This window comes from Chiloscyllium plagiosum, unplaced genomic scaffold (genome assembly GCF_037043375.1).
Source record: "Chiloscyllium plagiosum isolate Xiang-an unplaced genomic scaffold, Cpla_swu_hap1 HiC_scaffold_10, whole genome shotgun sequence".
In the NCBI taxonomy this organism is placed as follows: domain Eukaryota; kingdom Metazoa; phylum Chordata; class Chondrichthyes; order Orectolobiformes; family Hemiscylliidae; genus Chiloscyllium; species Chiloscyllium plagiosum.
In genome coordinates this window covers 116,653,305-116,669,456 of record NW_028270148.1, presented here as the reverse complement: position 1 = coordinate 116,669,456, position 16,152 = coordinate 116,653,305, and the positions used below count along the sequence as shown (strand labels likewise).

The window sequence follows — 16,152 nt, the reverse complement described above, 5'->3', positions numbered from 1 at the left end:
ATCCAAACGAGCTGTTAATTGCATTCGCTGGTGCTAGTTGGCTTTCCACAGAAAGGCCCAAATAAGTCTTTTTTGGTGAAGTTTACAACTAAATGGGCTATTTAGTCATAGGGTCAGAGTCTTAGAGATGTACAGCATGGAAACAATCAAAATCAATTAAATGATTTCAAGTCATACAACATGGAAGCAGATCTTTTGGTCCAACTACTCCAGGCTAACCAAACATAACAATCTGACCTGTCTATAGCTGACACATGCCTCCATTTTCTAAACCAGCGCCTAATGTCACTAGTAATTCAGCATTCTGTATGCCTACCAGCCTTACCCTTCACCCTTACAGGAACATACTACCTCATCTCATTGTTAAAGGCTTGTGAATAACCTCCCCCATTCAACCTTTGAAAGTTCCTGTTTGATACTGTCAAAATTGGCTTTATTCCAATTTAGAATTTGAACTTCTTGATCAGTTCTATACTTGTCCATAATTCTACTAGCTTTAAAACATTTATGATCACTTCCCCCAAAGTGCTCTCCCACTGACATCTGTCACTTGCCCTGCTTTATTTCCCAAGAGGTCAAGTATTACTCATTCTCTTGTAGATGATTTACATATTGAATAACAAAGTTTTCTTGTAAACACTGAACAAATTCCTCTCCATCCAAGCTCCTAATACTATGGCAGTCCCAGTCCATACTGCAAAGTTACAATTCCATACCATTTCAACCCTATTATTCTTACAGATAATTGAGATTTCCTTCCATATTTGGTTCCCAATTTCCTGCTGACAACTGGAGTGAATATAGTACAATCCCCACAAAGTGATTATCTCTTTCTTATTTCTCAGTTCCACCCAAATATGTTCACTGAACGATCTCCCAGGAATACCCTCTGTACGTACAGCTGTAATGTTATCCATAGCCCAAACTGCCACGCCACCTCCTCTCTGGCCTCCCTTTCTATCCTTTCAACAGCATCTATACCCTGGAGCACAAGCTGCCAGTCCTGTACACCCCTGGGCCACATTGGTGTAATAGCTATGTTATCCCAGTCCCATGTTCCCAACCATGTCCTGAGTTCATCTGCCTTACCTACCAAGCCTCTTGCATTGAAGTAAATGCAGTTTAATTTATCAGTTTTAACTCGTTCTCTGCCAGGGTTATGTCTGCTTTGACGATTTGATTCCTGATGAAGAGCTCCTGCCCGAGACGTCTATTTTCCTGCTCTTCAGATGCTGCCTGACCCGCTGTGCAGTTCCAGCACCACTCTAATCTTGACTCTAATCTCTAGCATCTGCAGTCCTAATTTTCACCTATTAGATCACCAACCATGTCTACTCTACCAGCCTCACCCTTTTCTCACAATTGCTTTGGTTCCACCCCTTTTAGTAAATTAAATGAGGAAACTGGAGAACTCAGATTTCTCCAGTTTCCTCATTTCCCCTCCCCCCACCTTGTCTCAGTCAAATCCCCTCGAACTCAGCACCGCCTTCCTAACCTGTAATCATCTTCCTGACCTCTCCGCCCCCACCCCAGTCTGACCTATCACCCTCACCTTGACCTCCCTCCACCTATCGCATTTCCAAAGCCCCTCCCCCAAGTCCCTCCTCCCTACCTTTTATCTTAGCCTGCTGGACACACTTTCCTCATTCCTGAAGAAGGGCTTATGCCCGAAACGTCGATTCTCCTGTTCCTTGGATGCTGCCTGACCTGCTGCGCTTTTCCAGCAACACATTTTCAGCTCTGATCTCCAGCATCTGCAGCCCTCACTTTCTCTCAAAGAATAACAATTAAGCGAGAAAGCTGCAGCATGATAACTTCTTTGGCATAAATTGTCTGCAAGCTAAAATACTAGCTGGGGCTCAAAAATGAACTTTGGTCTTGCACTTTAGATTTTTTTTTAAACTAGTTGTTCTAAATCTACAACGCTAATGTGGAAACATTATATGCATGAGTGTCAGTCACAGGTGTATACAGACTGTTGTTTAATCACCTCATAGGCAGCTAAGCTTGCCTCAGTCATCATGTCACTGTTATCTTCAATACGGAATCCCTGTTCTTTGGCAAAGGCAACTGCTCCTTCTCCAACAAGCATGTTATGTTCACTCTTATCCATCACCATTTGAGCCACTGTCAATGGGGTACCAACACTATTACAAAACATAATGAGAAATGTAAAATACAGTTATAAAAGAAATTTAACACGTTTTTCATAATTGTTGCATCATTTTTCTTTAGCTGCACAAACTTTCAGAAGTGAAAAGTTATAATTGGTGCTGTGTTGTGATGTGATGTGATGTGAAATACTGAACATATTTAATTGGCTTGAAGAACTTTTTTGCTCGCACTATATCAAGGCTTGAACCTCTGGGTGAATCAAATCTATGGGAAATGTCAAATATGTGGGGTAATCTGGGGAAATGGGCAAATTAATTCAAATATAGCAACACAAAAAGCAAGCAGTAGAGACAAATTGAAAATAAACGATTCACACTGTGAAAGGATCTAGAAAATAGCATATTCTCATTTAAATACACAAAAATGGGTATTCACCAATTCATTGAATTAGCTGAAAATGTGTTGCTGGAAAAGCGCAGCAGGTCAGGCAGCATCCAAGGAACAGGAGAATCGACATTTCGAGCATAAGCCCTTCTTCAGGAATGAGGCGTGTGCGCCAAGCAGGCTAAGATAAAAGATAGGGAGGAGGGACTTGGGGGACGGGCGTTGGAAATGCGATAGGTGGAAGGAGGTTAAGGTGAGAGTGATAGGCTGGAGTGGGGGTGGGGGCTGAGGCAGAAAGGTCAGGAAGAAGATTGCAAGTTAGGAAGGTGCTGCTGAGTTCGAGGGTTGGGACTGAGACATGGGGGGGGGGGGGGGGGAAGGGGAAATGAGGAAACTGGTGAAATCTGAGTTCATCCCTTGTGGTTGGAGGGTTCCTAGGCAGATGATGAGGTGCTCTTCCTCCAACCGTCGTGTTGACATGGTCTGGCAATGGAGGAGTCCAAGGACCTGCATGTCCTTGGTGGAGTGGGAGGGGGAGTTGAAGTGTTGAGCCACGGGGTGGTTGGTCCAGGTGTCCCAGAGGTGTTCTCTGAAACGTTCCGCAAGTAGGCGGCCTGTCTCCCAATATAGAGGAGGCCACATCGGGTGCAGCGGATGCAGTAAATGGTGTGTGTGTGGAGGTGCAGGTGAATTTGTGGCGGATATGGAAGTATCCCTTGGGGCCTTGGAGGGAAGTAAGGGGGGAGGTGTGGGCGCAAGTTTTGCATTTCTTGCGGTTGCAGGGGAAGGTGCCGGGAGTGGAGGTTGGGTTGGTGGGGGGTGTGGACCTGACGAGGGAGTCACGGAGGGAGTGGTCTTTTCGGAATGCTGATAGGGGAGGGGAGGGAAATATATACCTGTTGGTGGGGTCCGTTTGGAAGTGATGGATGATACGATGTAAATGGAGGTTGATGGGGTGGTAGGTGAGGACCAGTGGGTTCTGTCCTGGTTGCGATTGGAGGGGCAGGGCTCAATGGCGGAGGAGCGGGAAGTGGAGATGTGGTGGAGAGCATCGTCGATCATGTCTTGGGGGGAAATTGCGGTCTTTGAAGAAGGATGCCATCTGGGTTGTTCGGTATTGGGACTGGTCCTCCTGGGAGCAGATGCGGCGGAGACGAAGGAATTGGGAATATGGGATGGCGTTTTTACAGGGGGACTATACCTGTCTCCCCAATATAGAGGAGGCCACATCGGGTGCAGCGGATGCAGTCAATGATGTGTGTGGAGGTGCAGGACTATACCTGTCTCCCCAATATAGAGGACTACCCCAGCTCAGGACAACACTCTCACAGACCTGCAAAGGAACTCCTTCCTAATTCATTGAATTAATCAACTAAGGGACACAAAGTATCAGACAGTTACACAAGTTTCAAGAGCAATTTCAAAGATCCTTTCCCTACAGGGTTTTAATTGATGATAAGAATCGGCGAATTTGGAAGATACAACACAAGAGGCCATTCATTCCACCTTACACCATTCCATAACATTACATAGGATATACAAGTCAACAGTTCTGATTAAAATGGAAGCAGCCACGTACAGTGATAAGGACTACAGCTGACAGTCAACACCTACCCAGGCAGGGCTGCGACTGCTCCAAAACGCCCCGGCAGCCCTTCCATGATTGCAGCATCACACTGAACAACTCCAGCTTTGTTTGGGAAGCCCCCACGGCCGACCACAAAGCAGCCAGTCTCTTTGTCATTTTCTAGTTCTGGAAGTTGAAGGAGAAGCAAACTTTAATTTATCAATTTGCTTTACCTCAGTTTGAGATATTACACTGCAATGCTGTTCTAAAATCTGTAACACTTTGGAACGGCCTGGGTGAACAGAAAACGTGGTGGCAACAATAGACTTAAATCAAGATTAGGGGCAGGAGTAGGCCTCTGTGCCTATCAGGTCTTCTCAGCCAATTAATTAGACCTCAAGATGGCCTCAACCCCATTTTGCTGTTTCCACCCTGTATGACTCTTGACTCCCTTGAAAATCAAAATTCTACAACTCAGCCTTACCTAAATTTGATGATGCACTGCTTTCTGAGGGAAAGAGAATGTCAGATGCTAACAACTCTGAGAAAAGAATTTCTCACCTTTCTTAAAAGGGAAATGCTTAAAATGTGCCCCCTGGTTCTCGTCTTGCCCACAAAGGGAAAACATTTTCCTGGTATCCACCCCATCCAGTCTCCTGTTTCAATAAGATAACCACTCATTGTTGTGAATCAAGCCTGCTCACTCTTTCTTCAAAAGTTAGTTCCCCCATTCCCATCTCAGTAATGAGTTACATGAAATTTCTTCGAACTAAATCTAAGGCCGTTATGTCTACTCTCAAATGACGAGATAAAAACTGCAGACAGTACTCCAGATGTCATCTCACAAAGGCTCTGTACAGCTGCAATAAACTGACCCAACATTATAATTAATTTTCCATGGAAGAAACAACATTCCATCTGCCTTCCTAATTATTTGCTGTACTGCATAACCTTTCCTGCTCCAATTACCAGGTCAGTACCTAGGTCATTCTGGACCAAGTTTTACAATCTTTGCCCACATAAACAGCAGGCTGAGGAAGGATCACCCGACCTGAAACGATTACTCTTACTTCTCTCCACAGATACTACCAGACCTGCTGAGCTTCTCCAGCAATTTCTGTTTTGGTTTCTGATTTATAGCATTCGTGGGTTTTGTTTTTTTGCTGCTTTTCTTTTTTCCCTGTCACATTTTTCATATTATACTCTTATCTGCCATATCTTTTGCCCACATACTTAACCTGTCAATATAAGTTTATCCATCCTTGATAACATGCTTCTTGACCCACATTGGAGACATTGACAAATTTAGTTACCTTACATTTTATCTATTTATCCAAGTCAATGATATTGATTGCAAAAAGAATTGAGCAACAGGATCTTCATGGTACTCTCCAAGTCCATGATTTCCAAGCTTAAAACTGATTTATCTCTACTTTATGCTTCCTGTTAGCTTACAAAGCATTTATCCATATTAATATATTAACTCTTGTCTTGTGAAGTAGCCTTATCAAATGCTTTTGGAAATTCAAGTGTGGAGCATCTAGAGGTCCCTTTCATCTACCTTTTATCTTCCTTATCTCCCTACCTATTGATGATTAATTCCTAATAGACCTCGAATAAATTCATGAAACACTCAAATATACTTATTAGCAAAAAAAATTGACTTTCCAAACATATACATTTATTGAAAAATACAACAAATAACAAAAAACCTGTATAACAAAGAGAAAAAAACCACAAATTACAATACCACTACTGTCTACGAACTACTAACCTACCCTATAATACAAAACAAACCCTAACACTGCAAAACAACACCAATAAATAAATAAATGACTAATAGATCAAAAAAAAGAAAAGCAAAAGAAAACCCACAAAAAAACCCCACAGAATACAGAACAGCTATGACCGGCACAAAGCTCCCAAACAAAAGAATGTGACCATTGTATATGTACCCGCATGAACTCAGGAGACCCCTCTTCAGGGCTCCAAGGCTTGAAAAACCTAACCATCCTGGTTAACCAAATGTCCTAGTTAAGATAGTTGACAAATCTATATTCAAATAACTGAAGTAGAGCTGCCATATCTAATAAAAATGGTCTGTTGTGTGGTGCACCATGTTTGTAAAAACAATCCAAGGGACTGTGCTCCAAAATTAATGTCTGCCATCCCAGCAAGCCCGGCGGGTTCTCAGACACCCAGTTCATCAGAATATTCTTCCGTGCACAGTATGCAAGAATATTAAATAGTTTCTTCCCATGCCCGTCTAAAGATGGTAAATTCAGTAGACCTAAGAGGAGAGATATCAGGTCTACTTTGACTTCAGTCCTCAATACCCTCCCTATCTCTCCCGCCACAGTGCTCCAATAAACATGGAGCCTGTGGCATGTCCAGAAGCAATGGGTAAGAATACCGACACTTTCTCACATTCTCCCATATGGGGTTCTCCCATGTTTCAGAAGAGATCTCCACTCCTAGCTCTTGCTCCCAGACCTCACAAAACCGGTTAATGTCCTGCCAGGCCCAGGTGATAGAGGGCACGAACTGAGAGGGTGCTTGTGGAACATAGCAACAACCTCTCTGTCTCGGGCTTATAGAGCTTAGTGAGAAGCGTGGTCTTCTTCTGGATGAAATCCCTAAACTGAAAACAAAAATGGAAAAGGTCTCTGCTGGGCAGCCAGTACTTGCGGCTCAGTTGCTCGAAAGACATCATTAACCTCCCCCTCAAACAAGTCTCCCAAACTCGCTGCCCATAGTTTGAACCCTGAGTGTATCATCCCTGGTCGGAACTCTGGCATACCAACTATGGGGGTGAGTGGTGAAGTCTTGAAGAAGCAACCCTCACTCTGATGCATCGCCCTCCAAGCCTTGACTGTACTAATGACAATGGGGTTCCGGCAGTGGTCCATAACTGTCCTCATCTTATCCATGAACAACAGGTTAATAAGAGGGCACCTTGCCTGGGAGGCCTCAATATCCAGCCATATTGAGTTTGGATCGTTACCCACCCATCACAGATAAAGGACAGCAGGGAACTCAACTGATTCCTCCTGATGTCTGGGAAATCAACTCCTCCCCCTCCTTGAGGCAACTGCAATTTAATAAGTTTGATGAGGGGCCATCCATGATGCCAGACAAAGAACCAAACTAACCCATGAGTCTCTGCAGCGTTGACCCGGGAAACATTATAGGGAGCATACACATAGGATAAAGCAAACGAGGAAGAACATTCATCTTAATCAGAGATATTCGGCCTAACCACGAAATTGGAAGAGCCTCCCATCTCTGGAGATCTCACCTAATATTGTCGAGCAAGTGAGCAAAGTTAGTCCGAAATAACAGATCAAACTTGGGGGTAATAAAAATGCCTCGGTATTGGAACCCCACCCATGACCACTTAAAAGGGAACCTCGGGCCAGCTTCAATCTTTGGCGCATCCTTGAGGTTACCCACGGGCATAGCCTCTGATTTTGCCAAAGTTGATCTTATATCCTAAAATAGCCCCAAATGAATTGATACATTGTATCAGATGGGGTATGGAGGTCATAGGGTTCGTTGAAAACAGAAGGACATCATCCGCATACAATGTAATCTTGTGTGCCCTCAATCCCACTTCCGGAGCAGTTATGTGGACGTTCTGACGAATAGCCTCTGCCAGCGGCTCTATCACCAACAACAATGGTGAGAGGGGGCAGCCTTGCCGACTGCCCCGACCAATTGTAAAATTCTCAGACTTCACCCCGTTGGTGATGACCGCGGCCAGAGGGTAGTAATATAAAACCTCCACCCACCTAGCAAAGACTCCACCCAACCCAAACTGTTCTTAGACATAAAAGAGATACAGCCATTCCACCCGGTCAAATGCTTTCTCTGCATCTAATGAAATCACCAACCCTTGCTGACATTCAGCAACCTTCTAATATTATTAGAGGACCTATGGCCCCTTATAAAGCCGGTCTGGTCCTCTTTAATATGGGGCAACACCTTTTCCAATGTCAGTGCCAAGATCCTCAGGAAGCTTCTCCTTAAGAATTAAGGAAATATTAGCTTCTCTCAAAGATGGTGGTAGGCATTCATGCATATAGGAGTGATTGTATATCTCCAACATCTGCCCCGACAGAATCCCTATAAACTCCTTATAAAACTCACCCGGGAGACCATCAGGGCCAGTCGCTTTCCCACTCTGAAATTGTCTAGCTGCCTCCTGTATTTCCTGAACTGTCAAGGGGCATTAAGGAGAGAGGCCTGTTCCAAGGTTACCCCTGGGAGGTCCAGGTTCCTAACAAAGGTCTCCATTTTAGCCCTCCTGTCCTCACAACCTTCAGACTGATAGAATTCAGAGTAAAAGCTCCGAAAAGCATCATTAATCTTTTTAGCATCATATGTAAGGACTGCGGCGCTGTCTCTGATTGCAGTAATGGATTGGGGAGCACCCATTTTCTTAGTCAGGTTGCTAAATACTTCCCTGGCCTATCTCCATATTTGAACAGCCTTTGTCTAACAAAAGCGAGTTCTTTCTTTGCAGTTTGTGTCAGTATTGAATTCAAGGTAGCCCTGAGGGCCATGATCCGCTGTAGCTTAGTCACCCGAAGACCATTAAAAATGTGCTGTCTTGGGGGCTTTCAACTGCGACTCAAGTAGACGCTGCTGTTCCTCCTTCTGTCCGTTCCAGCCAGCTGAATATGAAGTAGCTAATCCCAATTCCGGAGCGGTTATGTGGACGTTCTGATGAATGGCGTCTGCCAGCGGTTCTATCACCAACGTAAACAACAACGGAGAGGGGACAGCCTTGTAGACTACCCTGACCAATTGTAAAATTCCCAGACTTCACCCCGTTGGTGATGACCACAAAGGCCTTCGCAGTCTCCTATAGCATAGACTGACTACTAGCCATGCCTGAGTTGATAGTCAAGAATTCCTGAAACACCTTGATTCCACACATTTGGAATCCTTAAGGAGAAAAGGGTTTAGACACCAGTGCCGCAAACCTAGCCCCTCACTCTTGGCTTTAACCTCCAGTATACCGCTGTGTGATCAGAGAGAGTCCAGAGGATATGGGTCATCCTGTCTTGGGGGTGCCATTTTTATTTCAAATAGTATCTTTTCCCTGGTGACAGCAATTGTTTTAATTTCCTCCCTGTCATTCATGTCCTTATTTACAGGTGCAAAGTAACTGTTCCATACACCACCATTTCCTTGTGAACCATTATCTATTTATCAAACTTATTTGTTCAAGAGCTGACACTAACATTTGTTCCACTTGTCCTATTTAAATACTTAAAGTCATAGTATTATATAGGACAGAAACAGAGCCTTCACTCCAACTCATATCGCGCCAACCTGATATCCCAGAGTGATCCAATCCCACTTGCCAACATTTAGACCATATCCCTTTAAAGCCTTGCTTTCATGGATCCCTCCAAAAGCCTTTTAAATCTTGTAATTATACCTACCTTCACCACCTCTGCGTGAAAACATTGCCCCTCAGCTTCCTTTTAAATCTTTCCTCTCTCACCTTAAACCTCTATCCTCTAGTTTTGGACTCTCCTACTCCAGGGGAAACGACCATGTCTATTTATCCTATCCATGCCCCTCATGATTTTATAAACCTCTATAAAGTCACCCCTCAGCCTCCAACCCTCCAGGGAAAACAGCCCCAGCCTATTCAGCCTCCCCCCCATAGCTCAAATCCTCCAACCCTGGCAACATCCTTGTAAATCTTTTCTGAACCCTTTCAAGTTATCATCTGTGCAATAGCAGAGAGACCAGAATTGAAATCACCTTTCACATGACAAGCCAGCTCACTCACATATTCTACTAAACCGCTCTTCATATTTTAACCATTCTTTCCTGGTTCTTAAAACTTGGCCAATCTTCAGCCCTACAACTGAACACAGTAAAGTCTTCCTTTCAATTCAACACTAGCCAAGATGGAGGATAGGAAAAAAATGTGGCTTTAAACAGTTACTCCTTTTTTGGATGTGTTGTCAGCATTGGGGTGATTTCCTTGAATTCTAGTAGCATTAATTTCTGTTTTCTAAGCTGTTGCACTGTTTTGGAACTTTCAAGAAAAAAATATCAAAACAACAGCACTTTAAAAAGGAAGACAGGCAAAGGCAGTGACCACATGGGAAGTGAATCAAACAGAAACAAACCTGCACTGCGGTCTGACCTAGCAGTGAATCTGCACAGCTAACTGTTCTACTGTTTGATTTTAAGTGAGTATGGACATTTGATTTCATCTAAGAAAAATGATGAACAGAGAAATTCACAGATGACCTTAGAGAAACCTGTGTGGGAGAGCTCACAGCATGGGAAGATTTGAACTAGTTTGGGGAGGGTGGAGGCACTGGTTGGGAATTAGGGAGACAGTGAGGAAATATCAGTCTGAGATTGGTACAGCCGGGAAAAAGATCAAGTCAAATAATCAATGCGGGTAGAAATAAAGCAGAGAGTGAAATCAGACAGATAAATTAAACTGCATTTACTTCAATGCTAGAGGCCTGACGGCTAAGGCAGATGAACTCAGGGCACAGTTGGGAACATGGAACTGGAATATCATAGCAATTAGAGAGACGTGGCTTAGTGATGGACAGGACTGGCAGCTTAATGCTGTAGGGTATAAATGCTATACAAAGGATCGAAAGCTGGGAGGGGAGGGCACAAGAGGAGGGGGAGTGGTGTTTTTGATAAGGATAACATTGTGGCTGTACTTAAGGAAGATATTCCTGGGAATACATCCAGGGAAGGTATTTGGATGGAACTGAGAAATAACAAGTGAATGATCACCTTATTGGGATTGTACTTTCAACCTCCCCAGTAGTCAGGAGGAAATTGACAAACAAATTTGTAAGGAGATATCAGTTATCTGCAAGAATAATACGGTGGTTGGCGGATTTTAATTTCCAAATATAGATTGGGACTGCCATAGTGTTCGGGGCTTGGATGGAGAGGAATTTGTCAAGGGTGTACAAAAAATTTCCTGATTCACTGCCTGGCTATACCTACTAGAGTAGGTACAAACCTTGACCTACACTTGGGAAATAAGGCAGGGCAGATGACTGAGCTGTCAGTGGAGAACTTTGGACTAGTGGCCATAATTCTATTAGTTTTAAAATAGTGAGTGAAAAGGATAGACCGGATAAAAAGTTATGCTCCAAATTGGAGGAAGGCCAATTTTGATGGTATTCAAAAGTTGATGATGGGCAGACATCAGCTGAAAAGTGGGAAGCCTTCAAAAATTAGCTAACGAGAGTTCAGAGATAGTATGTTCCTGTTAGTGTGAAGGGCAAGGCTGGTAGGTGTAGAGAATGCTGGATAACTAGATTTTTGTCTCGAAAATCAAGAACGAACATGTCATGTATAGATAGCAGAGATCAAGTGAATCCCAAGAAGAGTATAAAGGCAGTAGGGGTATGATTTAGATTAGATTACAGATTAGATTACAGTGTGGAAACAGGCCCTTCGGCCCAACAAGTCCACACCGACCCGCCGAAGCGCAACCCACCCAGACCCATTCCCCTACATTTACCTCTTCACCTAACACTACGGGCAATTTAGCATAGCCAATTCACCTGACCTGCACATCTTTGGACTGTGGGAGGAAACCGGAGTACCCGGAGGAAACCCACGCAGACACGGGGAGAACGCGCAAACTCCACACAGTCAGTCGCCTGAGGCGGGAATTGAACCCGGGTCTCTGGTGCTGTGAGGCAGCAGTGCTAACCACTGTGCCACCGTGCCGCCCCGAATGCTAAAGAGGGAAATCAGGAGGGCAAAAAGGAGGCAGGAGATAGATTTGGCAGATAAGGTTAAGGAGCATCTAAAGGGATTCTGCAAATACATTGAGGACAAAAGGGTAACGAGGGAGAGGATAGACCCCTCAAACATCAGCAAGGCAGCCTATGTGTGGAACTGCAGGAGATGGAGAAGATACTCAATGCTTATTTTGCAACAGTGTTGAATTGAATTGAATTGAATTTATTGTCACGTGTACCAAGGCACAGTGAAAAGCTTTGTCTTGCAAGCAATACAGGCAGATCATAGAGTTAAGTAGTATGGATAAGTAAATAATAGGTAAACAGCAGCAAAACAAAAACAGAGGTAGAGGCAAATGCTAAGATTTGCGAGTCCATTCAGTATCCTAACAACAGTAGGGCAGAAACTGTTGCAAAACCACATGGTGCATGTGTTCAGGCTTCTGTATCTTCTCCCTGATGGTAGAGGTTGTAGAAGAACATTGCCAGGGTGGGATGGATCTTTGAGAATGCTGGCGGCCTTTCCTTGACATCGGGCCTGGTAGATGGATTCTATAGATGGGAGGTTGGCCTTTGTGATTGTCTGGGCTGAGTTCACCACTCTCTGTAACCATCTCTGATCTTGAATGGTACAGATGCCATACCAAGTAGTAATACATCCAGACAGAATGCTCTCAATGGTACACCTATAAAAGTTGGCAAGGGTATTCACCACTACGCCAAATTCTCTCAGCTGCCTGAGGAAGAGACGACGTTATTGGGCCTTTTTAACCAGTGCATCCCCATTAAGAGGCCAAGAAAGCTTCTTGTATTTATTGTGGAGAAGGATATGGAAGATATAGAATATGGGGAAATAAATAGCGATATCTTGAAAAATATTCATATTACAGTGGAAGTGGTGATGGACGGTTTAAAATGCATAGAGATGAATAACTTCACGGGACCTGCTCAGGTGTATCCTAGAACTCAGAGACGATAGGGAAGAGATGCTGGGCCCCTTGCTGAGGTACTTGTATCATCGATAGCCACAGGTGAGGTGCCAGAAGACTGGAGGTTGGCTAGTGTCGTGCCAGTACTTAAGAAAGGTGGTCAGGAAAAACCAACGAACTATAGACCAGTGAGCCTGACATCGGTGGTGGGCAAATTGTTGGAGGGAATCCTGAGGGACAGGATTTACATGTATTTGGAAAAGCAAGGACTGATTAGGGATATAAAGTTAAAAATTGCACAACACCAGGTTATAGTCGAACAGGTTTATTTGGAAGCACTAGCTTTCAGCGCACTGCTCCTTCATCAGGTGGTTGTGGATAAGGAGCAGCGCTCTGAAAGCTAGTGCTTCCAAATAAACCTATTGGACTATAACCTCGTGTTGTGTGATTTTTAACTTAGCACATCTCAGTCCAACACCGGTGTCTCCAAATCATGATTAGGAATAGTCAGCATGGCTTTGTGCATGGGAAAGCATGTCTCACAAACTCGAGTTTTTTTGAAATAGCATAGAACATAACAGTGCAGTACAGGCCCTTCAGCCCTCGATGTTGCGCCGTCCTTGGAACCAATCTGAAGCCCATCTAACCTACACTATTCCATTCTTGTCCATATCCCTATCCAATGACTATTTAAATGCCTGTAAAGTTGGTGAGTCTGTAACTGTTGCAGACAGTGCGTTCCATGCCTTGACTGCTCTGAGTAAAGAAACTACCTCCGATATCTGTCCTATATCTATCACACCCCAATTTAAAGCTATGTCCCCTCATACTAGCCATCACCATGAGGAAAAAGGCTCTCACTGTCCACCCGATTGAACCCTCTGATCATCTTGTATGTCTCAATGAAGTCACCTCTCAACCACCTCTCTAACAAAGAGGATTGATGAGGGCAGACTGGTTAACATGATCTATATGGATGTCAGTACGGTGTTTGACAAGGTTTCTCATCATAGACAGGTTAGCAAGGTTAGATCTCATGGAATACAGGGAGAACTAGCCATTTGGATACAGAACTAGGTCCAAGGTAGAAGACAGAGAGTGGTGACGGAGGGTTACTTTTCAGACTGGAGGCCTGTGGTCAGCAGTGTGCCACAAGGATCGGTGCTGGGTCCACTGCTTTTCATTTATATAATATGATTTGGATATGAATTTCGGAGGTATGGTTACGACATTTGCAGATGACACCAAAATTGGAGGCTGGTGGACAGCGAAGGCCACCTCAGAGTACAATGGGACCTTGAATAGATGGGCCAATGGGCCAAGGAGTGGCAAATGGAGTTTACTTTAGATAAATGTGAGGTGCTGCATTTTGGAAACACAAATCAGGGCAGGACTGAAACGTTTAATGGTAAAGTCCTGGGGAGTGTCGCTGAACAAAGATCTTGGTTTCTAATTCTTTGAAAGTAGAGTCACAGGTAGATAGGATAGTGAAGGCGGCATTTGGTATGCTGAGCACCTCACTCTACCACAAACCCATGGATAACCTCACGATGCTGCATTTCTCCAGTTTCCACCTGAAATATATTAAAACAACCATCTCCTATGGACCAGCCCTACACACGCACAGGATCTGTTTCAATGAAGAGGAACATGATGGGCACCTGGAAGTACTCAAGGACACCCTCATAAAAACAGGGTATGCTGCTCAACTCATCAGCCGCTGGTTCCAATGTGCAACAGCAAGAAACCGTAATGACCTCCTCAAGAGACAGACACTAGCTGCAACCGACAGGGTACCCTTCATTGTTCAGTACTTCCCAGAAGCCGAAAAACTCTGCCATGTTCTTCGCAGACTGCAACACATTATCAATGCAGGATGAGCACCTCGCCAAGACCTTGCCCACACCTCCACTTCTCACCATTAAACAAACCACCAAATCTCAAACAGATCATTGTTCGCAGCAAACTGCCAGGCTTTCAGGACAACACCATACAACCCTGTCACGGTAGACCCCTCAAGACGTGTCAGTGTGTCGACACAGATACCACCAATACAAGTGAGCACACCAACCACCATGTACGTGGCAGGTACTCATGCGACTCAGCCAACGTTGTCTATCTCATACGCTGTAGGCAAGGATGCCCTGAGGCATGGTACATTGGTGAGACCAAGCAGAGGCTATGGCAACAGATGAATGGACACTGCACAACAATCAACAGACAGAAGTGTTCCCTCCCAGTTGAAGAGTACTTCAGCGGTCCAGGACACTCTACCTACGAGTGACCATCCTCCAAAGTGGACTTCCGGACAGGCACCAATGTAAAGTGGCTGAGCAGAGGCTAATAGCCAAGTTTGGTACCCATGGGGATGGCTTCAAGTCACACGACAGGTGACACTGCACTACACACACAAACTCCAACAGACCCATACTCATTCAGACCCTCTCTTATGCGTTCACACATACACTCACACACGCACCCGCTCACAGACTTATACCCCTTTACACTTGCGCGCGGGCACACACACACACTCACAGACACTCATAACCACCCCCAACATACACACCCACAAGTTTGAGGGGTGAATTTGTACTTGCAGAATTACTTTTCATTTTGCTCAAAAACTGTATGAATCCATGTTAGATTCTGTAAATCGTTTTTTTAAGATTAGAATCAGTCTGAATGTTAGGGCACAGACAGTCTCACACATGGCACCTCACACCTTCAATGTATTATCTGGGCCAGCATGGCAACCATTGCTAAAGTTAACTTGAGAATGTAATTTTAAAAAGTTCTGCAATTTACTATGAAAGAACTGAAACCACCATGGTCATTCTAAAAGATGAGACTTAAACAATCCAGGTGTTTTTCAATACATAATTACAATTACATCACACTGTAAACTTTTGCTATAAATTCTGCATCTTAGGATCTTATACTCCACAACCACCTGATGAAGGAGCAGTGCTCCAAAAGCTAGTGCTTCCAAATAAACCTGTTCGACTATCACCTGATGTTATATGATAGATAACTTTGGTATGCTTGCCATTATTGGTCAGTGCATTAAGTATACGAGTGGAGGGGTCATATTGTGGCTGTACAGGACATAGGTTAGGACACTTTTGGAATACTGCATTCAATTCTAGTCTCCTTGCTATAGGAAGGATGTTGTGAAACCTGAAATAGTTCAGAAAAGATTTACAGGGATGTTGCCATGGTTTCAGCTAAAGGGAGAGGCTGAATAGGCTGGGGCTATTTACCTGAAAAGTCAGAGGCCGAGGGGGTGACTTTATTGAGGTTGATAAAATGACTGAGCAGCACTCCAAAAGCTAGTGCTTCCAAATAAACCTGTTGGACTGTAACCTGTTGTTGTGTGATTTTTAACTTTGTACACCCTAAT

The 16,152-nt window shown here is 44.1% G+C and overlaps 1 protein-coding gene across 4 annotated transcripts in view; it reads right to left on the bottom strand.

The window, feature by feature from the left end:
• Nucleotides 1–16,152, bottom strand: part of LOC122553125 (uncharacterized) — a 49,307-nt gene that overhangs the window by 24,785 nt on the left and 8,370 nt on the right. For all 4 annotated transcript variants that reach the window (XM_087991693.1, XM_087991690.1, XM_087991691.1 and 1 more), the window contains exons 2-3: nucleotides 4,114–4,252; nucleotides 1,991–2,147 (exon numbers count right to left, since the gene is read on the bottom strand). In XM_087991693.1, the coding sequence (XP_087847819.1) occupies nucleotides 1,991–2,147; nucleotides 4,114–4,252 (296 nt within the window). The remainder of the gene's footprint in view (nucleotides 1–1,990; nucleotides 2,148–4,113; nucleotides 4,253–16,152) is intronic.